Source organism: Scatophagus argus, chromosome 5, assembly GCF_020382885.2.
Source record: "Scatophagus argus isolate fScaArg1 chromosome 5, fScaArg1.pri, whole genome shotgun sequence".
Classification (NCBI taxonomy): Eukaryota; Metazoa; Chordata; class Actinopteri; family Scatophagidae; genus Scatophagus; species Scatophagus argus.
The window spans coordinates 9657162-9679262 of NC_058497.1; the positions used below are offsets into that span (position 1 = coordinate 9657162).

Genomic DNA, 22101 nt, shown 5'->3' on the forward strand with positions numbered 1-22101 from the left:
TTGAGTCAGACAATGGCTGTTGATGAAATGTCTGTTAGCACAAACATCCAATGGTCAGAACAATCTTGCACTCAGTTTGTCATAAATGAGTGAATTAATAAAATCTCATCAGCTCATCTTTTTTCATCTACTCGTACATTTTCACTCTCCACTGCCACTGTACTCGCACATTGTTTCACACCTCTTCCTTCGTCACATCTTACCAAAACTACTCCTGTTTAACTTCCCGGTGGTCTCCATGGTGACAGGGGTTGGGGCGATGACGTGGTCACCGCTGGCGTGCGGCATCATCACAGGAAAATATGAAAATGGCATTCCTGAATCTTCCAGGGCCTCCATGAAGGTAAGCGAGAAAACTTCATCATGTCTTTGTTGACATTCAGGACGTGAGGATTATCCGCCCTGTGCTCAAAATAAAACCACCACATGACTCAGGGTGACAGCTCAGATCCTTACCAGCGTCCATGTCAGGGATGGTTTTTAAAAACTGACATGTAGTTTGCGTGGGACTGTTTTCATGGGGAATCTTTGAAGCTGCGTGTTTCTGTTTATTCAGATTTTTCATTTTTGCAGACCTGACAGATAATCAGTGCTACCTAAACCAGGCAGCCTTTTGTAACCTAAGGGTGCCCGACATCGAGGGGGCAGTCTCATGTACATACAATCTGCCAGCGCAGTGAGATTTTTTTTTCTTTTGCTCTCTGTAAATTAATTTTATAAGTTCATTTGGTTATCTTTGTTCTAGAGCAGCAACCTGCCTCTTCTTTCTTGTTTCAAGATATGTTTTTACACCTAGAAAATCCTTGAAACAAATTTTGCTGTACCTGCAGGTGTTTGTACTTTTTTAAAGAAAAAATGTGTTTTGGGAATTGAATTGTAAAGATTTTAACAATTATGATCAATGAGATATGAAAGCAAAGCACAAAATCATGTTGTTGTTTGGTTTATTTTTTCCTAAATACTTGCCTCTTCATAAGTCACACATAGACACTGCTCAATGTTATTGGTCACAAGCTAAAAAGATATGAGTCTGCTGTAACCAGTTAGCTTAAATTAACTATTTAGAAATATGTCAAAGACATAGAAGACAAAGGCCCACCCCAAAAGTTTTTCAGGGGTTGTGCTGGGCCTCTTACTTCCAGTGGAGGGAAATCTTAATGCTTCAGCATACCAAGACATTTTGGTCAATGCTATGCTTCAAACTTTGTGGCAACAGTTTGGGGAAGGTGCTTTTCTACTGCAGCATGACTGTGCCCCAGTGCACAAAGCACAAAGTCCATACAGACATGGTTGAATGAGTTTGGTGTGGAGGAACTTCACTGGAGCACACAGAACCCTGACCTCAACCCCATTGAATACGTTTGGGATGAACTGGAATGGAGACTGCATGCCAGACCTTTTCATCCAACATCAGTGACCTCACAAATGCTCTTTTTGCATGAGTGGGCAAAAATTCCCACAGAAACAGAGGAGCATAGACAGCTTTGCAGTCTATGTATATTAGAGTGCAATGTCATTACAGTCCCTGTTGGTGTAATGGTCAGGTGGTGAAATACTTTTGTCCATATAGTGTATCAAAGACTGAACACAGTGGAATATGGAGGACAGTGGAGGTTAGACAGGACAGATTGTCTGATGTGATTGTAGCTAAAACTACATGCCAAATGTCAAAGCATGGACTGTGAAATACAGTGGAAAATATCCAGCAGAGCCAACACAACTCAGCAGCGACAAACACACAGAATCAACCCATTGATTACTCTCCATGACAGTTGTTCCAAGACTAGATATGATGTTGTTTTTATTATTTTGTCACAGAAAGGTCAAACTGCTTACTTTAGTCTGTGAACGTCCAAGTGTTTCTCCTGTATCAAAGCATTTACTGTAATACTTATAGGAATCGTACAAGAATTTTGTGAAGTATGTTTTTATATATGAGACGATCATATGACTTTAACGTCTGTGTGTTAACTGTGAATCTTTGGCCATGAGACAGCTTAGCTTAATTTAGCATAAACACTCTAAAATAGTCCAAAATAAACCTACCAGCATATCTAAAGCCCACAACTCAACACATGATATCCTGTTTGTTTAATCAATACAAAACAGAAGTGAGAGGACGAATTTAGGTTTTACAGGAGGTTATGTAACAGACTCAAAATGTCAAACTATTCCTGTCACAGCGAAGCAGTTGTGTGAGTACTGGGTATAAAACGTCTCAAATCAGACCCAACATTTAAGGTCAATGTCGTCCATCCCAAGCAGATCACTGCAGTAAAAATAACAATAAACAGTTAAATGAAGTCATGTCTGTAACACCTTTTCTAATTCTTTAGGCAGTTAATCAGTTCACATGATGCAACATGCTCACAGTTAAGCAGCTCTTGACTCTCTCGTGTGTTATTTCCCTCCTTGGCGTGTTCCTCTTTCAGTCCTTCCCTCATTCAATCTTCATCTCCTCCTCTCTCCTGCCAGGCGTATCAGTGGTTGAAGGAGAAAATAGTGAGTGAGGATGGGAGGAAGCAGCAAGCCAAGCTGAAAGAGCTCAACCACATTGCAGAGAAGCTGGGCTGCACTCTGCCTCAGCTGGCTGTGGGTAAGACGTCCCTTCTTATAACACATGGTGTGGAAGCATTCCGAAGCAAGGCTTTGAAAACACATCCGCTGTCTGACAGGAACGTTTTCTTATGAAAGACCTGGCCAAATTCACTTCCCCCCGTCATGCAGTGTCTGTGTTTCCATTTTATTTTTCTGATGGGTTTGATTTCTACCTCCAGATTCCCACTGACATATAAACATAGAGATTTTTCAGATCTGTTTGTGCACCAACAAAATAACTGAGCTGCCCGGAAGGTAGAAGTAAATGCGTTCAAAGACTTTGAAAAATCTGTGGTGTACTTTTGAAAACGTGGCAGTCAGTAATGTAAGGTTTACAATGTGTAATAAATGGTCTAAAAGAAATAAAAACCTTGGATTTGTTTTTTTTAAACACATGACTTTGTGGATCCAGTAAGAGCAAGTGAAGAACCCAAAGCTCTGTTTCATTTGTGGTCTGTTGTCAGACAGTAATAAGCGGCAGTGCGCCATCAAGTGGGCGCTGTGTAAACATCCACCTCTGTTCTTTTCTCCAGCGTGGTGTCTAAGAAATGAGGGAGTAAGTTCAGTTCTTCTGGGAACATCCAACCCTGAGCAGCTCACTGAGAACCTCGGGGCCATACAGGTGGGAACATGCAGAAACACACACACACACACACACACACTCAAAGCCTGCTTAGTTTCCTCAACTGTATCTACCACTGCCTGCCAGACATATTCAATTTAGCTCTTTTGCCCAGGTCCTTCCTAAGATGACGTCTCATGTAGTGTCTGAAATCGACCACATCCTGGGCAACAGACCGTACAGTAAGAGGGACTACCGCTCTTAGACCAGGCCGGTTGGACTACGGAGAGGTCAGCCTGCCTGCTCACCTAGCTACTTAACCATACTGCTAGCATGGACCCACCGTTCAATGTTAAAGTCCATGGTTCTGTCCTTGGGCCCCACTCAGCTCCAGCCCACTTCAGCCTGGAACAGACAGCCTCCCTAAGCACTGCATAACTGTAACCTCGTCCGTTTGAGACATGGCCCACTCAGATCAGCTCTGCCAGGTTCATCTCAGGTCCAGTCCAGCTCAGCCAAGAGACGCTTACCAAACTCAGCTTTTTGCAGCTTCAAACGCGACTCAGTGGATCAGAGTTCCCAACTAAGTTAGCCCTGTTCACCACCAGTCCATTCAAATATAACTATGCAGAGCTCAGTCTTGCCCATGTCACGTATCAGATGAACCATCCAGAGTACAGTATGTCGATTCAACCCCATCCGGGGCCTCATTAAGAAATTCAGTGTATTAAATTCACCTCTATTAGATAGAAAGCCATACGAGAACAACTCCTAATATGCACACCGCCATAATTTTACAAATTTACGGTTAAGTAAAAGTGCCTTGCTCAAGGGCACCTTGAGAGTAGCTGCTGAGTGAGATGGCTTTGTTAGTTATTCACATAACCTGCTCACATCCTCGAGGCTCGGCCGGTGACTCAGACCCTCCACTCTCAAGCCTTCCTCTTTAACATCCAGACTTCCACCCACAGGTAATTTCATTTGAGCACAAATTGAGCACATATTTTATTCATGAGAATCACTGTACCACAGCTGAATACCTTAGGAAAGGAGACACAGAGAAGCTTTCGATGCATGAACGTCCCCCCGTGCTTTCATTGAATTGCTATGCGGTGCAGCAAACAAAATTACCATAAGAGCTCAATACTCTCACCTCTCGTGTCAGAGGTACACGCTGGAGTCGTGGGATAAAATGTTTCAGTTATTTTCCCATGAAATGTGAGGTTTGGCAATGGCACGGTGACCTGCCTGTACTTCTTGAAAAAAAAAAAAAAGCTTTATGAATGAGGCCTCAATGAGCCAGTTCCCAACTAGCTTGAATTAGCTTTCAACTACCTACCAAATGTACTCAGTCCCATATTTACTATAGTACAGAACAGTATTCAATAGATAATGTAGACTATAAAGCAGCAGATGCATGTGTTTCCCTTGCTATAGTGTGCCTCTTTTCCTTCCTGCAAAGCACATGATTAAACAACAGAAAGGAACAAAATTGCTGCGAGCTTGTCAGCAACCACCTGTGAAGCAGAGGGACGTCTTCGTCAGAGTGAGAGTGGGACTCTGCTAAGGGAGAGAGTGAAGCATGTCGCCCTCGTGTGGTGTTTTTCAAGAACTGCTGCTCTGCTTCACTAGATTATAGAAGTGAGAAGTAAGAAAAAACAGTGGACCACTTTTCTCTCGTTTTGCATCCGTTATGGAGACATATGAGCTGAACCTGCATTTCTGATTGCCTCAATGAACCTTGCACAAAAGGATTTGCATATGATAAATAATATGTAGTGCGAGGATGACAGGCCGCACTGCTGGTCGTGTTAAAGGCGAGGTATTTGGGATGTGGCAAATATGGCAGTATTTATTTTAGAGTAGTTAATGAATATAAAATTTATTTTGACATTTTGAGATTTTTCTGGGGAGAATTATGGGGATGTTACATGTATATAAAATGTTAACGCATACCTTGTAACATAAGTAAAACCTTGAAGAAGCCTCTCATGCATACGAGGACTTCACTGTACTGTATGGCTACCTTATAAATAAGATGTAAATAGAGTTGTTATTTAGCTATTTTAAGTCCCTCTCGATCCCATCCTCATCCGGCTTGATTTTACACTGTCACGGACATCTCTGACTCGTGAAGGAAACTATTTATCAGGATTTGTTGTTATTGTATTGTGAAGTCAGATTATAAAGTCTGCATTAATAATGGCATTATTTAAAGAATGACAAGTAATGAACTTCTGCTCAGACTCACGCGTTGACCTTGAATCAATATCTCTGACCAGGTGGCTCACCTCTCACAGTTCATGGCTGTCGACTTAATGTGTTTTTGTCTTTCTGGTTCTTTTATCATCTGGGATACAAGCCATCACAGATATCAGCAGAAATGTTGGCCAGGTTTTAGCTAAGTCACTGTTTGCCCTCAGTGTACATTTGTTGACTTGTAGCACAAACACCCTCTAGATTTTAATCAAAGGAATTTTTTAGTCTGCGTAGACTTTTGCCAAAAATTCTGTTACACATATTGGAAGGGAGCATCAATAAGCAGCGTCTGGCTCACGGTTTACTTTAAGAAGTCTGTCCTCGGGTAATGAAGAGATGTTCTTAAGAGTTTCGGCATTGACTTAAATACAAAGGAGGGTGACATGACCTCCAGTTACATTTACAGAAATAATATCCAGAACAACAATTGTCCTGCTATTTTCCCCTTACATATGACTTAGGCCCATTTGACTCAGCCATCTGTGGTCTTAATAAAAAATAGTAATTGGTCTGTTTTTCACATCTGTTTGATTTCCTTTGCTGTAACTCCACCACTGTAAACGCGTGATGTGTACTTTTAGTTTGTGTGCAAGGCAACAAGTTGCTCATTAGTTTGAGTCAGTGACCATGTTGGACCGCTGCCTGCCGGTGTGTGTGGAGACTCCTCCATCCGACGGAGTGCCTTGACTTGTGACTTGTCCCGCAACAGGAAAAACTTCAGGGATGTCTTTCATTATGACTTGTTCAATGGTGTTTGGATACTGTCCTACAAACAAAGTGAGACTAGAACAATATGTATGTAGATTCTTGTTTATCTGATTTGATTGCCTACAGTATGTGCTGCCTGTTACTTCATTTCAACATCTTTGAAAACAAAGCAACAAGACCCTAACAGCACAGTTTATGTAAAGGCAACTTTTGAGAAATTGACCCAGAATGAAGTCTACAACTCCTGGAGTAGCAATGGTTTTGTTCCATCTTGGCCTTTATAGGCTGTTTCTACATAATAATCTGACTGGAAGAGTTAAATGACAGAGAGGTAAATGTGCTGCAGCTGCAGTATGCAGTCTCTTCTCCTTCATCAGTATGTCTTTACGAACTCTACAGATTCTTCACCGAACTCTCAACTATTTTCTGTAGATGGAGAGCAAGTCGTACATTATTCCTGTGGTTACTAATGAAATGTCATGTAACGTAATGCACTGATAATTTTGGGAAACTGGCCAAAATGTGTCAGTCGTCTGAGAGAATAATGACTGTGCTTCTTCAATAAGCTCACACCCAAGGAAATTTGTCTGAAGGGCAAAATGGAACGAAGCTGGAAACAATCTGTGGCTAAATGCTCAACTCGATTCTGATAACAAGATGTCAAGTACTGTAACTTACTGTACAGATCAGCATTGTTTCTACAACATTATGTTTGTAGATGGAAGGGACTTGGCACTGAATTTGGGTCTTTTTTTGTCTAGGTGACATGCAAACCATCAGTGTATTATTTCTTTCCTGGACAGTGGTCTCAGTGTAAATATTCTATATGAAAGTGTGATTATAAATAAATGCATTGCCAATGGAAACATCCACGTTTCAACTGGTATTTTATGCTCTGAAACAGACTTAATGGCACACACACACATTCGACCAACACAGGGGACAAGTATACCTGTTTGCTTTATTTATAACAAAGAAAAAAAAAAAACAGAAGACAGACCTGGAGAAACACTCTCCAGACATTTGATCATGAATTTCATGAAGGTGAAATGTGATATTCCAGCCCCCCACCCCTTAAACCCTGTTTCTAACTAAAGTGAAAAACAGACCCATCATTGACCCACGCCCTACCCAGTCCCACCCCGTCATCCCTCCAGCCTTCTCCCTCTGCTTTTCTTCCTCCTTTACTTGGAGCCTGTGGACAGCAGAGCGATGAGTCCCGAGGAGGCACTGATGGACAGAATGTAGTTGCTGGAGAAAGAGGGCTAAGGAAAAGAACAACCATCTACAGAGCTCAGTAATGCATTCACCTCAGATTTTGAAGTAAGTTGTGTGTTGTACTCATTCAAGGCTTTGCAGATCACATTAAAAAAAAGCTTGATTGCACTCAAGCCATTTAAAGACACATGATACAGAATGTGTAAAGCTTCCCGTCTAAGCTGAATGTTACGAGTTCTGCTAACGTGGACAGTATGATTAAAAGGATACACGGTGGGGTTGAAGTTCTTGAGCAAGAAGAAGGAGGCGATGATGACGAGAACCAGGAAGAGAGTGTTGTTGTAGAAGATGGAGAAAGTGGTGGCCTCGTAGTCAGCGACCTCATTCTTCTTCCACAGGATCCTAAACAATCAGAAAAAGAACACACAATCACTTTCATGCTTATAGAGTTCATTATGGCACAGCAGATGCCTTCACATACACTGAATGAATAGATTTTTATTCTGTAATGGGAAAGTAACAAGACTGCTGAGTCTGCCATACATTGTTAATGATGCTTTTTTACAAGACATTAATTACTCGAGGTTGTGTATAATGTCAGGTCTAAGCTCATATAATCCCAAGGTACGCATCTGTATTCCATGTGCACATTTTTCAGCTTGACATTGCATCCAACGGTTTCCAGCTAAGAGAAGGACAGCAGAGTGTAATATTTTGCCTCATCACTCTAAAGACTATTCACTGAATACATTTATGCTGTACTACCTCAGTACATGGGTAACAGCATACTCCAAAGCAGTAATCTGACCATTGGCCTGAAACTGCACTCTGAAGACAGATGTCAGCATCATGCTAACTGTGAAACCTAAAGTGCAAAAATCCACCACCCAACACACAGAGACACAGTTTATAAGGTGATGTTTCACCTCTCGTCTTTCTCCTTCCGGGACATTTTACGGTTGTCAGCCTCGGACAGCTTCCTGGTGACCTCCTTGGAAACGGCATCCTCGCGTTTCTGGGCAACTCTGGAGGGTGGAGAGAAAAGGGCCACAAACAACGAATCAGTAAAATAACGGTCTCACACACCAGATTACAGATAGATGTTTTTCCCAGAGTGAGTCGGTCAGATCATAAAATATCTGTAGCAGTATGACAGGAATATAAATAATGCTTCTGTGATCCACCTGAAAGACAGACTGTCAAGCATTCAGATAGGACAAATGCAGAGCAGTGAGTTTATCCTTCTTACTTGTGTTTGAGAACAAACTTGACGTTCTTGTAGGCAAATGCCACGAGGTAGGTGCTGACCAGAGTCATAACAGCGTACAGAACTGCAGACTGGACAAGGTCCATGTGCCAAATCCTCCAAAACAGCCCTAGAAAGAAAAGCGTCAATCACTATTGGCGAAATGATCAAGTCGTTATACCTGCACCGTTGGTTAAGTGCATGTTGTAAATGTTCTCCAGTAACTAAAATCTAAACAGAATGACATGATAACTGTTTGTTTTTGTTTTTCTATAACTGTATCGTTTATAAATATGATCCTATTCTACACGTAGGCATATAGTAACTTAACTAGTTACCACTGACAGTGATCGAACTTTAGTCATATTATCAATCTTACTGATAATATTAATTAATTAGGCTCTTTCATTTTTAAAAGTGTTTATGGTACTAAAGTTAATTCAGGGTATGGTTGAAAAGCACACAATTCAGTCAGTTTTTCCGAAATTACTCCTACAATAAGTCAGTGTTAGCAGAGCTAGCAGCAGCTAGCTGCCCCAGTCGTACTCACAGATGGGGATAGCAGAAACGATGAGTGCATTTCCGTAAAACAGAGCGGTGGACTTTGCTGAAAGGTTTCTGCTGAAGTCCTGGAGGAGAAGGTCTTCTTCTGATTGCTGCTTGTTGCTGCTTTTGGGAGCCATGTCTGCGGACTGACCGGCCTGTGTGCTGCTCGGCTCTGGACACAAGAAGACTGACACGTCGGTGTACGAGGAAAAGAGGGACGCGTCAGCATAAACCCGGAAATACGGCGTCGTTCTTCTTCTTTGTTTAATCCTTAAATGATACGTTTCAGCCCATTGCTGCCCTCCACAGGAAGACACAAGCACCGCATCTGAAGGAGGCATTGCGGGAACAGTTTAGCCCCATTGAAGGGTGAGTTAACCACATCTTGTCGGTCTTTTCTAACATGTAGGCCTGTACCCTAATACACTGGAGTTGAACGGACTTTGTGGCTCTAACTGAAAACATTATGTGTCTTTGCAACTTTACGTTTTCAAGAAGGAGTGAGTAAAGACATACTAGCACCACCTGCTAGCTTACTTAAAACATATTTCGCTGACGTAGAGTAAACAAAAGCAGTGAAACCAGTTCTCTGAAAATGTTAACAAAATCTCATTGGTTCAGTTGTTTCAGTTCTTGTTGTGCCTTATTCAGTTCTTTGGAAAAACTCAACCAACCGGAACAAATACAAGTACTTCCCAGCGGCTCCAAACAAACGTACAAACAACAACAACAGCTCATGTGCCTTCAGGCTATTAGGACTGCTTGTATTAAAAATGCACGTATCACTTCCAACGAGATTCAAGAGTCAAGAGTCTTTATTATCATTATGCAAGCATAACGAAAATTTGTGCAGATTCTGGGCTTAAAAATACACTTATAAATAGTCAGCAGAAAATTTCACATTTAAGAAAAAATATAAAATACAATATACAACGAGAGATGTGAACCATCAAACCGGCTGTTCCTCTTTGGAGTTCTTGCTTCTCCATCACATCCCGTCCCATTACAGTCACATCAGCACATTTATCAGAAGATGCCTTAAACAAAACGTATGCTGTGATAGAAGATAAACTTTTTATGGCTGTACAGAATTAACCCGCCTTCCTCTTTAAATCCAACTTCTCGTTTGCTGCATTTTACTTCTCAGCTCCAGCTTCCTCCTTGGAAACACCTTCAATATTCCTGTGGCGGCAGCCCTGTTTGCCAATTAATGAAACGAAGCTCTTAAAAACAGATACTGCCATGTGGGAAGTCTTCTTTTAGTTTGAAGAATAAAGCAGTGTGCTGAGTTCATGTACTTGTAGAATTCATTTGCCCACTAGAGGTCAGTATCCACATGTCTGTACGTCAGTTGAGGTCTTCAGCTGACGTCCTGAGGGACTGGCAGTGAGTGCAACACCAGATCTGCAGGTCTTAAATCACAAGGATTACAAACAGTGAAGGGGAGTTAGGTCATGGTGTCATAGTGCTTGTTGTCTTAACAGTGCCAGAGACTGAAGTATTTATTCAGTGTTTTGGGTTTTTAAAGAGCAGTTACATTGTATGGAGAGGTGGATGTTATTGATAAGGAAGAGAAATGATACGCCTTGAAAAAATTAGCTTTCAGCCCAGCAGCAGAAGTTTAAAGGGACTTTTTTGGAGACTAAGCAAAGAATATCTCCCTCAAAAGGACAGCAGCAAATGAAATCTTAATCTTCATGAACAGGTGAGTAAATGAGCTTTCTCTCTAGGCTCATAACTCAGCCTGCTGCAGAACTGCTGCTTCCAAGATCCTATTTAAAACTCCTCTACTCCTCTACTCATACATTCTCATCTGACAAACATGCCACAGTCCAATGGTGTGCATGATAGTGTGACCACACAGCTACAGATGCATAACCCATTAGTAGAGCACGAGCATCTGCAAAAGTCCCTTCTCTTCCTTATCTCATCCTCTGAGCCTGTCACATGCCTGCCGCTGGAGACATTTTAAGACCGGGGAAAAACCGGACAGATATTCGTCGTGCTGCTGCTGCCACTGGAGTGCTTACCCTCCCGCTGAGCTGTTCTCTGTCTTTCTCTGTGTTTGCAGGAGTGTACAGCATGTGCGTGTGGCTGAGTGCATGAGTTTGTGTGTGAGGGTTAGAAAGCAATGCAGACAGGCAGGTTTGCGTGATGTCCTGGTCTTTAAATGGGGATAGGGTTTAGGGATTAACCGTGCACTTTAGGGGGTAGGAAGGAGTCAAAGCGGAGGAGAGAGGGGAGGTGATGCCAAAAGGCCTGCCAACACAATGCCAGGCGAGTCTGGTGATCTCTCTCTCTCTCTCTCTCTCTCTCTGTCTCTCTCTCTCTCTCTCTCTCTCTCTCTCTCTCTCTCTCTCTCTCTCTCTCTCTCTCTCTGTCATGTGTCAGGTCGTAGGTTTGTGCCAGATTACTTTGGCTTTGGTAATACCACAGACATAACCACAGGGGCAAACACACACACACACACACACACACACACACTGGCACACAGTGGACTCCTCCTGGGCCGTTTGCCTGGCTGTGCTGGTATGTTTTAGCTCACTATGATTGTACCCTAAGGTGTACTTATGACAGATCACTTCTCATAGTGACAAATTATTTCTGAGTTATCTTCTCTCACTTGCCCAGAGCTAAGCTCTCACAGGCCTACTTCTCTTACATGTGCATGCCACACCATTGTGTGTGTGTGTGTGTGTAGTCATGATACTGTGTAAAAATAGTGCTGTCGTTCCATCGGCTTTCCAAGGCTGTGAGATCCACATGAATCTGCTATTTATCTGTGTTTATTTTTCTGTAACTGCATGTTTCAGGGCCTGGGTCAAACCCACACTAAGACAAGCACAGGAAGACAACAAATCATGATAGATAGACAAGAGTCTCATGAGGTGAGTGTGACCTTCATTTAAATGAGTCCAGGCTTATTAGATTTAAAAAGGTTTCTACAACAAAAGTGGTAACAGAACTTTCCACAGTGTTGGCTATTATGGAAGTCCCCTGTCACTGCAAAAATAATTCACAAATGGTATGAAGTATGATTGAGAAGGCATGTGGTCACACAACATCCTCTGGCTGCTGATGGTTGAAAGAGGAACAGCATTTATTAATCCTTTATCACTGACATGTGGCATGAGTTCTTAAGTTAGAGGCATCCAAGAGGGAGTTTATGGATTTTTTTTTTTCCTTTTCCTCAAAACCTTTGGTTTCTCAATTTCCGTCATGAGCTGATTCCAGAGAAAGGCAGTGATCCACAACACAGCTTTGTTCTGCTAACTACAGCAGAGGAGCTGATGTTTGAGCTCATGACTTCAGTGAAATGCAGTCTACAGAAATACTTTTCCAGCGTCATTTTCAAATACTGTTTATCTAATAAAAATGCTATTTTTAATCAAATTGAATCAAATCAGATGTGTTTGTAGAACGCTTTATATAGCACTTCAAATGCAACAGATTTCATTTAATGTGCTTTAGTTAGCAATAAAAAGAAATGAAATACATTAAGCTGAAAACAAAAAGGCATGCGCATGAGACAAACAAGAGATCTACTGTTAAAAGTTAACTAAAGGTCCAGTCACACCAGCAAAAACATCAGCAAACTGTCAGGCCAGTTCATGCAGCTTCAGTCAGAGGATTCAGGGATGAAGTAAATGAAGGTGACTTTTTCACTTTAAGTTCCAGCTGGTGAACTGTGACAGGTGAATTTGCATCACGGACCAACTGTAGACCATCCTGGCGAGGTTGACCTTTGAACGGAGAGCAAAAGAGGAAGTCATCGTTAACGGTGCCGTGTCATTCATTTTTATTCAGCCTCCACTGCCCCAGAGAAGAGGCTTCGTTAGCAGACAGTTATCAGGCAGGAGTTGACGTGTAGTACAAAAATGAATAAAGTGAATATATTGTTGCACCAGCAACCAGTGTCAGTTTTCTAACTAGTGTGGCTGGCTGGCTCTAACCAACTGTCACTACGTCACCAAGCCTTTATCACTGGCTTTTCGTCAGCAAGGACTTTGTGGTGTGCCAGTGCCTTGGTGGTGAGTTTTAAGTCATTCTTAAAGTCTTGACATAAGGAATTAATTTATTTCCATGCCTCACTAGATAGCGCAACAGTTCTGGCAAGGGCTTCAGTTCAGTGTCACTTTGATTTTGTACAGTAGTTCTCCACAACTTACTAAAGATAAGCTTCAGACTGCTCAAATCAGCTTCATGGGGTCATAACTTCCTCCACAACACATCAAAATCTCAATTTTCCCACAATTAAGATAGATTTCACTTCGGAGAAACTTAAGAATACAGATTAAGATTTTTTTTGTCTTTTAGTCACAGTTTAGGGTTAACTGAAGTTTTAACTGATGCTGATGTCCTTATTATTCTGTCAGAAAGGCACTGCTGCACAACTTCAGGGAAGAATGAACAAATAAGTAGAGCAGGAAGAGGAAACATGTAAGGGGACATTACTGGCTGCTTTCTCACCATTTTTTTCCCGCTCGCTGCCCCCTCTCGGGTCTTGGATTACAATGATATCGAATGTGACAACAATATCCTTGATTCGGGGTGAGGGATGAGTAGAGACAGAGGAGGCTGTAAAGTGAACGGATTAGGGGAGGAGACGGACAGAAACACCTGCCTGATGGCACTGGAGGCAGCTGTTTCAGGGTGTGGTGTCGTGTCTTCTGTCGTATCCTGCTTTTGTTAAGGAAAGCAGGATTTCCCCCCACCCCTCCAATAATTTCTCACCAATGGTCACATGTGCATCTCCACTCTAGCTCCTTCTTTCTTGTGATTTATGCCCCTCTCTTCGTCAGGCATGGAGCAGAAGGTGACATGGTAGAGCTGGAGGTGAGGGGTGGGGATCCCTAAGAGAGATGAAGGGAGGGAAAGGAGTGAAATATTTGTCTTTTCAAAGGATGCCAAACATGTGTTTACACTTTCTGCCCACTTTCACCATAAATAGTTTCCTCACCCTCGGGGCTGCGCGCTTGCATGTGAACCTTCATGCAAGCATATGACTGTGTGTTCATGCTTGTGTGCGTGAGTGTATGCATGGGCTTGAGTGAGGGAGAGACCCCGGAGACCAAACCTAAACTTTGATCTATTTTCACCATTCCCTTCCCTCATAATTGGTTGGAAAATGTGTGGAGTGAAGGCAATAAAATGTGTGCATGCCTCTCTACACACACGCACAAAACCAAGATTACTTGCTTGTTTTCTCATGATTACGCACCCGTAATCATCAAAAGAATTGTTTAAAGGTGGAATTCCTTTTAAGGAGAAGTTATTAACACCTATTTCTAAATAATTCCTAGAAAGAGATGCTTCACTGGAAACCGGAGGCCAATTCATTTACACATTTTAAGGGGGGGGGGGGAACTTACGTATGTGTTTCCCAGTTGATGACAGCGATGATGGTGTGTGAGTCACACTGTAGGTATGGAGGCATAGCTGTGGTGAGATAGACGTTATTTATCAGGTCAGCCAGACCCAAGTGTTGAGATTCATAACTATCTGGACTGCGATGACACAGGCTCAGCTTCCCCGGGTGGAGTTATGGTGACCCTTCAGGCAGAGCTCAGTCCCAAAACAAACGTTCACGTGGTTCATTCCTTCACTCTAATAAAGCCCAGGTTTCTCAGTGTACTCATAGAGAAACAAACTGATAAGACTGTACTGCTCTGTTTTAATGTGTGGATAGAGGCAAAGTGCACTGTGGCCCAGCTGTCAATTTGCAAGTCTGTTTGCTTTTGAATGAATTACTTGGAAATTTATATCCTTTAACAGATCTAATAATGGGAACGCTGTGCATAGGACACTGTGTTTGTCTCACTCTCTCTCTCTCTCTCTCTCTTTCTCTGTGTGTGTGTGTGTGTGTGTGTGTGTTTAGCCAATGAGCAGAGACATGAAGGCTAACCTGCTGCCAACTTGGCTTGTCTTAGAAGCAGGGAGAGAGCAGAAGATGTTGACATTTTGGCAGGGGAGGGAAGCTGCTGTTCCATCTGCATCTGAAAGGTCACTGCGGTGGGTTTTGGTGCACAGTATGTGTGTGATTGTGTGTGTGTGCGCGCACTAGTGCCTGCCAAAAGCAATGTGTTTAATGCATGTGTCTTTCTCATCAGTTCTGTGAGAAAAGAGCAGAGGAGAGCTATAAACAAAGATGCTGGAAGTGTTGGGCATAGCATAAACAGAGTAGTAGGAATCCACCCCCCCGGCCCCTTATACACACACACACACACACTTACATCTATACACACACATTGTTGCTTTGAATGTGTTCATAGAAACTAAAGGAATGTCCGAGCAATGATTAGACATTTTCATTTAAAGTAATAAGTTAAATAAAGTTATTCAAGATCAGTTTAATCTTGTTTGTGTTTGGCGTAGCATAACGCAGACCCTTGCAACAATTTCCTGTTGGCCTTCAAGCAGCTTTATTCGTATTTTCGTTGTTTTTTCCACTTGGAGTCAACAGAAACAAGTTGTAAACACAAGAGGCTAGTGTTGTTGTTGTGACGGTGTTAGCAAAGATTTGCCTATTTACACATCCAGCAGCCACAAGGCCACATTATCATTCATCAGGCAGGTCAAATAATAATTTTCCTTTTAACTTTGGTCTCTAACAGTACCTGCCAGAAATATCTGCTTCTTTAGCTGCTAAATGCTCCACTATAGTCAGCAGCCGGTTGCTGACTTTGTCTGTTTGCCGTTTGATGCTAGGCGTGAAGCATGCGGCAGATTTAGAGAATTTTATGCTGAAAACAGGCGCCTGTTGTGGCTGAATAATGAATGATGCTGATGGAAGCAGTGAGAGTGAACCAAACAGTAAATTTAGGGGCTGTAAAAATAAAATAGAGCACTGAAAGATGTTAAAATGCTCCACACAGCTGAAGAGAACTGCAGGGTTGATGATTTTCTCTTGTTTCATCATTACGAGTGACTTCTTTCACATTGCACAGAGTCATTTTATCCATTATTAACACAGAAGTATTGATGGGTTCCAAGACATCGGAATAAGGGTACATTTTATCAGTGATAAGATGGCTCCCACAGCCGCTGACTACCTAATGGCTGAAGTAATGAACAGAAGCATATTTGGACAATGTGACCAGAGAAGGTGGCTTTTTGCTTTTGGAGACATTTGTGCTGGCCATGAAAAACAAACATAGTTGTGAGGGCAACTGGTGGTTATTTGTGTCAAATGACAGGAAGTATTTCAAATCTCATAAGCACAAACCTGCTGCAAGGAAATTCAAACTAATGTATTTCAACTGTCACCTCTGCGAAATATTTCCTGTGTGCCTGTGGATGTTGACAAGAAGCTTTGGCAGTTTATCGTTTGTTGTGGAAGCAGCTGCAAGGGGTTATGGCCAAAATATGTTCAGTCATAGTAGCAATTGCACTGGTGTCTTGTCAAATGAGTACTTCACTGCCTGGTAGTTACACGGTGCTCATGATCCAGACCAAATGCAGAGCTGCAGATTCATAAAGACCAACACACACAGATTCCATCCTGGTCATATAACCACACGACCAGCTGTTCACTGTCTCAGAGATAACACACGAGTAATGAGAGCTTAGCTAATTGTGTCAGCACGTTTTATAGATTTGTAAAAGGCAAAGATATCCTGAGAGGAGTATGTGGGGTGTGTGGAGAGCTAAGAGTTTTAGCCAGACTATGCATTCTTGGCGTTATGTCAAGCTCTTTCAAGCAGGGTGTGAGATGTGCTCTTCATGATGTTTATGGATGAGATATTGAGATGCCAGAAACGTCTGGAAATTGTCCAGCTGAGTGACATTATAGTGGCATCTCTGTTGTTTGCAGATGACACTGTCCTTGTGGTCTCTCTGGAACATTACCATAGCTGTTTCCAAACATGAGACTGAATTAAGAGTCACCGGTTCTTCTCTTTACCAAGATGAGCGAGTATTGGTAAATAGCATTTTCAGTGTATTAATTGTTATCTGAGGAGTGAATACGGTGGCAGTGTAGAACAGTGTGTGCACACAGCTGTTCAGCTGCATACAATCTGCATGTGTCTACATGCAAACACATACCTTTGTGAACATCCAGAGAGTTTTTTAGTGTCTTTGGTGGTGTGCAGTCTGCTATATGGCGGAACATGAGCGTGTGAATTCTTTTTGGATACACTGTATGTCTGACTTACCCTTTAGAAACCGGGATCAAAGCTGTAGGACTGCTTCTGCTGCACACTGTCCAAGACTACTACAGATATCTCCAAATTTAGATTTTCTGCTCTTTGTATCACCAACTCTGCAGTACGCAGTTTAGTTGCAGTGGCAATGCAGGATATAATATGACGTTTATAGAACGCAGCAAACATCACACCTGGGAGGCCTGTGACATGAGAGACCCAGCAGTTGATTTTGGATGTTTTTTTAACCATAATAACAGTCTATCTTTTATACATGAAAACAACAGATCAAAAAATACCTGCCACTTTCACACTGTTTTATTGTCAACCACATACAGAAACTCTCACACATGTGCTTTGTTTGTTTTCATTCATCATGGTTTGACCTGGTTCACATGTAAAATCTTACATTTCTTTTTGTCTTTGTTAAGGGATATTGAATTACATCATCTTCAAGTGATTATGAGTCACCTCAAATTTTGCTCTTTTAAAAGACTGCATCATGTTAATAAAAAAAAAAAGCTCTAATTATAAACTATAATTAATTTAATGCAGCATATTTTTTCAAAATGAAAATAAAAATATGCTGGTTTAAAACTCAATGATGGGAAAAATAGTAATACTTTTTCTTATTTTCTCCACTCTTCTGACTGAAATCTGTAGCCTGATGTGCAGGCTCAGTTCTGCATTCGATTTGTCAGTCTGTTTGTCTGTCACTCTGTCAGTACAAGATTAAAGACATTCCTTCCAAATGGCATCCTGGTCCTATGACTTGCAACTGGTATGTACTCTTTGCATGTGCACTAATGTGTGTGTCAAGACAGAATTGTGTGCCGAGGCCACCGATGGCATGGTAATAAAAAACATATTTGCATGATACTCCCTGTGCATGCATGTAAGACTGTGCATATGGAAGTACTTTGTTTGCCGGTGTGCATGCCACTTCTATCATATGTTCAAGGTGCATGTGTGAATTGGCGTTAATGTCCAATTCCCTGCGAGAGGTTGACATATTTGCATGCGAGAGTGTAAACGCGTGTGTGTTTGTGAGCTACTGGTTGAGGCAGGGGCCAAGGTCTTATGAGAAGAGTGCTGTGCGTGTTTGCATGTGGGAAGAGGGGAATAAACGTGTTAGTGAATTGGATGCTAAATGAGGAGTGGACGAGGTGGGCAGGAAGCGTGTGTGTGTGTGTGTGCGTGTGTTTACATGTGTGAACTGCTGTCCTAATGAAATGTGAAAGCCCTCCGAGTCACCTCTGCCCTTCCCCCACTGTACTGAATGCCGTCTCCCTGTCTCTCTCTCTCTCTCTCACGCACACACACACAGGTCCATTCTCTCTTATTCCCACTTTCACACTCATAAACAGACATGCGTGCGCGGCTCGTGTTAACATGGAAAGCGTTAGCGTGGAAAGAGGTCTTCTCTCTGTCTTCCCTATCCTGTGAGGCGAGACTCTCCCTCAGCATGCTGAGAGTACAGCTGGCAGTCAGGGAGCCTCCAGACACACACTCACACACACATGCATGCAGACAGAGGCACGCTAGGCAGTAGGTCATGAAGCCGCTGGCATGAAGGATAGACGGGTCTGACACCAGAAAAGCAGACAGCCTGGCTGACATGCACTGGAGAGCATTATCAGGATAACAATAGCGTGTTTGACTGTAACTCTTTCTGTGTGTGTGTGTGTGTGTGTGTGTGTGTGCAAATGTTTAGATAACAGCATGCTCCATATTATGTAGCCTATGTGTGAAAGGATAAAAAAACAAGCATTAAAAGTCCTCCTTGCTGCTGGTTGTGTAAGAAAATGTCAATTTAACATTCCTGCACTGGTTTACAGCAACTCCGGTCAAACTCTTTCTATAAGATAGCTTTCTGTTCACCAGTGCTTGTCTAAATTCTTAAACTAAAATGTATTTTTTAAGAATACAAAGAAGCAAGCAAAAAAAGCTAAATTGTCCAAGTGTGTTCGCTTAACTGAAAAATAAGGATATTTCAGACTAAAATAACATCTAGGATAAACTACACCGCAATAGAGGAACAACACTTTTTCTGACGACTGTGAATTTTTATCTCAGACGTGCAGCTTCACCCTCAGTCTTTTAACATCATTTAGCCGCAAGTGCATATTTAAAACTCCTTTTAAAGGGTCTTTGTGTTAATCTGAAACATTAAAAATCAACTAACTCGAGAAACTGGCATTTTAATTAGCTTGGACAGATAACAATCTGCTTATCTGGTTTGTCATTTTAGGTTGACAGTCACCAGCTGGAAATGAGAAGCTGCTTTTGTCCACCTCTAACTGAAATCAAGGCTACTTTGTTTTCAGTATTACTAAGCATTAGACTGCAAATCTGCCCCGCTTTCCAGTCCCAGTCGCATACTTCGAGAGACTGGAAAGTTTGGCAGGCATAGCAATAGTAACTACACTTAGCAAACTATCAAAAAAAAAAAAAAACACTCTTAAGCCACATTTGCTCAATAAGCAAACACGAGCACTCAAAATATGTGCAGCCAAAATAAAACTCAAACCTTGATTTCGACTGTCAGAACCAGTGAATTCATATGAATAAAATGTGTGTTCTTACAGTGCAGTGATGAAGGTATTTTAAGAGATGATCTAAAATATGTGACTGACTGTGTGAAGAAAACAGGGCAAGAAAAGGAGCAAAGGCAGTGAGTTAGATGTCCTTTATACTTCTCGTGAAGTCAAAATAAATCAGAGGGTTTCCTGGGACTTTCTGCGATATTTCCAGAAGTTCTGTGAATGGTGTGCTGAGATATGGCGCTGTGTGTGTATGCGTGTGTGAATACGTGTGTTTCTGCTGCCGAAGAGTTGTGTGGGGTGGGGAGGTGAGAGATAAACCCCTCTAGTTCTCAATAAAGCTGCAAAGTTTTTTGCGCTTGGCAGCTTTCTCTCCCACACGTAGACAGCACAGACACACACACGGTACGCTTGCAGCTGTGCTCCAGATGGGTCAACAGTTCTCTCGTGAGTCATTCAATCTATATGACTTAACCGTTGCACAAAGCCAGTAGCAAGCAGCACATTTTCCATATTACCACCTCCTCCCTACTGCCGTGTCAACTCCCACCCCTGTCTGTATTTCCATTTCCCTCTTTCATATTTACTCCCCTCTATCTGCTTGACTGTTAAATATTTCTCTATATTGCTTCTCCAGTTTCTATTTTAGTGTCCTTTGAGGTTTACCTCATCTCGCTGTGTCTGCGTTTCTCCTTCCAGCAATGTGTCCTCCTTTTTTTCCATTTTGCTCTTTATTAAAGCAATGTTTATGGGATTTTGTGCTGAGAGTTAGATGAGAAGATGGATACCAATCTGATATCTGTCTATTAAATATGAGACTGAAGCCAGAGAACAGTTAGTTGAGCTTAGTATAAAGTCTGGAAACAGGTGGAGATAGCTTATCCAGCTCTTTCCAAAGGTTTAAAAACATCTGTCTGTACCAGCACAACATGTTACATCTTGATTATCTGCGTTGTAAAAAAGGGCAAACTGTGGCTTTAAGGGGCGTCATATTTTGTGATCCTTCCTTGTGTCTTCGCTGGAACCAGGAATGATATGACACCAGTTTGTTTCTTTATATTTGTGTATGTTATGGCTTAAGCTAAACTTACCGGCTCCGGGTTCATATTTAGTCTTCTCATCAAACTCTCACCAGTTTTTCCCAGAACTATTCGTGTAATTCACGTTTCGGCAATGGTGTTTGTCCGTGCTAGAGGGAAACGGAGCTGTATCACTTTCTTATTTGCATATGTTCTTACTGCAAGAAGCAATCCAACTGGTCCAGATTAGTATAATTTCTGAGAAGAGTCATACCCACATGTTTAGACTACAGAACTTTGTGTGTGTGTGTGTGTGTTGTGTGCTCTTGTATGTTGATCCTAACAGGAAATGAATCACTCAAATCTCTTCTACTGACACAATAGTCTCCTTCTGTCTCTCTCATGCAGCAGCTGTATGCAAACAACAGGCCAGGAGGTGGAGCTGAAGTCTACGTATTTCTCTATTACGAGCATGCATTAGTTTAATAGTACTATTAATGAATTAATATGAAAGCCGGCGGTTCCCTGTGGAGAGAAACTGTATCGTGTCTTGCTTCTTTTGAAGAGGAGGTCAAAGATCATGGTCGGATATAGAGCAGCACCCCTAGAGTGAGGCTTGCTCAAGGACACTTCAGCAGGGAGTGCGTTTATCCTCAAAAGGTCATGAACTGTGTGGATGGAGGACAACTTGTTGTTCATTAAACCACCCTGCTGCCTACATTTCTCCTCTCCTGCCACTGTGCCCTTTTGCCAGGAAATGAGGTGATTGACTCCATTTCAAACTGTGCTGCAACACAAAAGCAACTGCTGTACACATGCTTCCTGTGGAGAACATACAGGGGATAAAGTTCACCCTCCATGTGAGTCAGTTGTCCTACAGCCCACGCACAAACACACCGGTGGGCATACATGTGTACAGAGCATCCACACACTCTTTCGAAAAAATGTTCACGCAAACACACACAACACCTTCAGCTTCGTTACTCAGAGTTCATCTCTCGCACTGCTTTATTGCATAACTTGCATGCTGTGGTTGCTATGCAAGCAGGAACACATACAGAACAATGTACAGAACAATGTTTCTGTGTGTGTTTACTGGTACCCCATGGTGCATCCACAGAGACAGAGGGGAAGCAATAAACAAAAACTCCATCCTGGCAACAAGCTGTTTTCCTGTCGACATTGCTCTTTCTGTGCATGAGTGTGTATGTGTGACCAACAGCTTTTCCAGCCAGGAAATAGTGGATTGTCATCCTTT

At 42.1% G+C, this 22101-nt stretch overlaps 2 protein-coding genes and 1 long non-coding RNA gene across 4 annotated transcripts in view; 2 read left to right on the forward strand and 1 right to left on the reverse strand.

Annotated features, from left to right (window-relative positions):
- The window catches only part of kcnab1a (potassium voltage-gated channel subfamily A regulatory beta subunit 1a), a 66430-nt gene extending 61024 nt beyond the window's left edge, over positions 1-5406 (forward strand). The window contains exons 11-14 of the mRNA XM_046388603.1: positions 249-343; positions 2476-2596; positions 3132-3220; positions 3336-5406. Of these exons, the coding sequence (XP_046244559.1) occupies positions 249-343; positions 2476-2596; positions 3132-3220; positions 3336-3425 (395 nt within the window). The 3' untranslated portion in view covers positions 3426-5406. The remainder of the gene's footprint in view (positions 1-248; positions 344-2475; positions 2597-3131; positions 3221-3335) is intronic.
- A 1663-nt stretch (positions 5407-7069) lies between these two features.
- ssr3 (signal sequence receptor, gamma) lies at positions 7070-9365 on the reverse strand. Its single transcript, XM_046388604.1, has 5 exons — positions 9142-9365; positions 8595-8721; positions 8272-8370; positions 7616-7747; positions 7070-7378 (listed from the first exon to the last, which is right to left on the reverse strand). The coding sequence occupies exons 1-5, from the start codon at positions 9272-9274 to the stop codon at positions 7312-7314; spliced, it is 558 nt and encodes a 185-aa protein (XP_046244560.1). The 5' UTR covers positions 9275-9365; the 3' UTR covers positions 7070-7311.
- A 53-nt stretch (positions 9366-9418) lies between these two features.
- LOC124058961 lies at positions 9419-19769 on the forward strand. 2 transcript variants are annotated; one of them, XR_006843344.1, is made up of 3 exons: positions 9419-9506; positions 11951-12025; positions 15016-19769. It is a non-coding gene; the product is annotated as an uncharacterized LOC124058961 (long non-coding RNA). The 2 variants fall into 2 exon arrangements; XR_006843345.1 differs by lacking the exon at positions 9419-9506 and adding an exon at positions 10070-10842.
- The last annotated feature ends 2332 nt before the right edge of the window (positions 19770-22101 follow it).

What these genes read in the sequence shown, in the direction of transcription:
- ssr3 (XM_046388604.1), bottom strand. Translation starts at nt 9,274, where the DNA reads ATGGCTCCCAAAAGCAGCAACAAGCAGCAATCAGAAGAAGACCTTCTC. An exon ending in CGTTTCTGCTATCCCCATCT is followed by an intron (nt 8,722 to 9,141) that starts GTGAGTACGACT and finishes TTTTCTTTCTAG; the next exon opens with GGCTGTTTTGGAGGATTTGG. An exon ending in CGGAAGGAGAAAGACGAGAG is followed by an intron (nt 7,748 to 8,271) that starts GTGAAACATCAC and finishes CTGATTGTTTAG; the next exon opens with GATCCTGTGGAAGAAGAATG.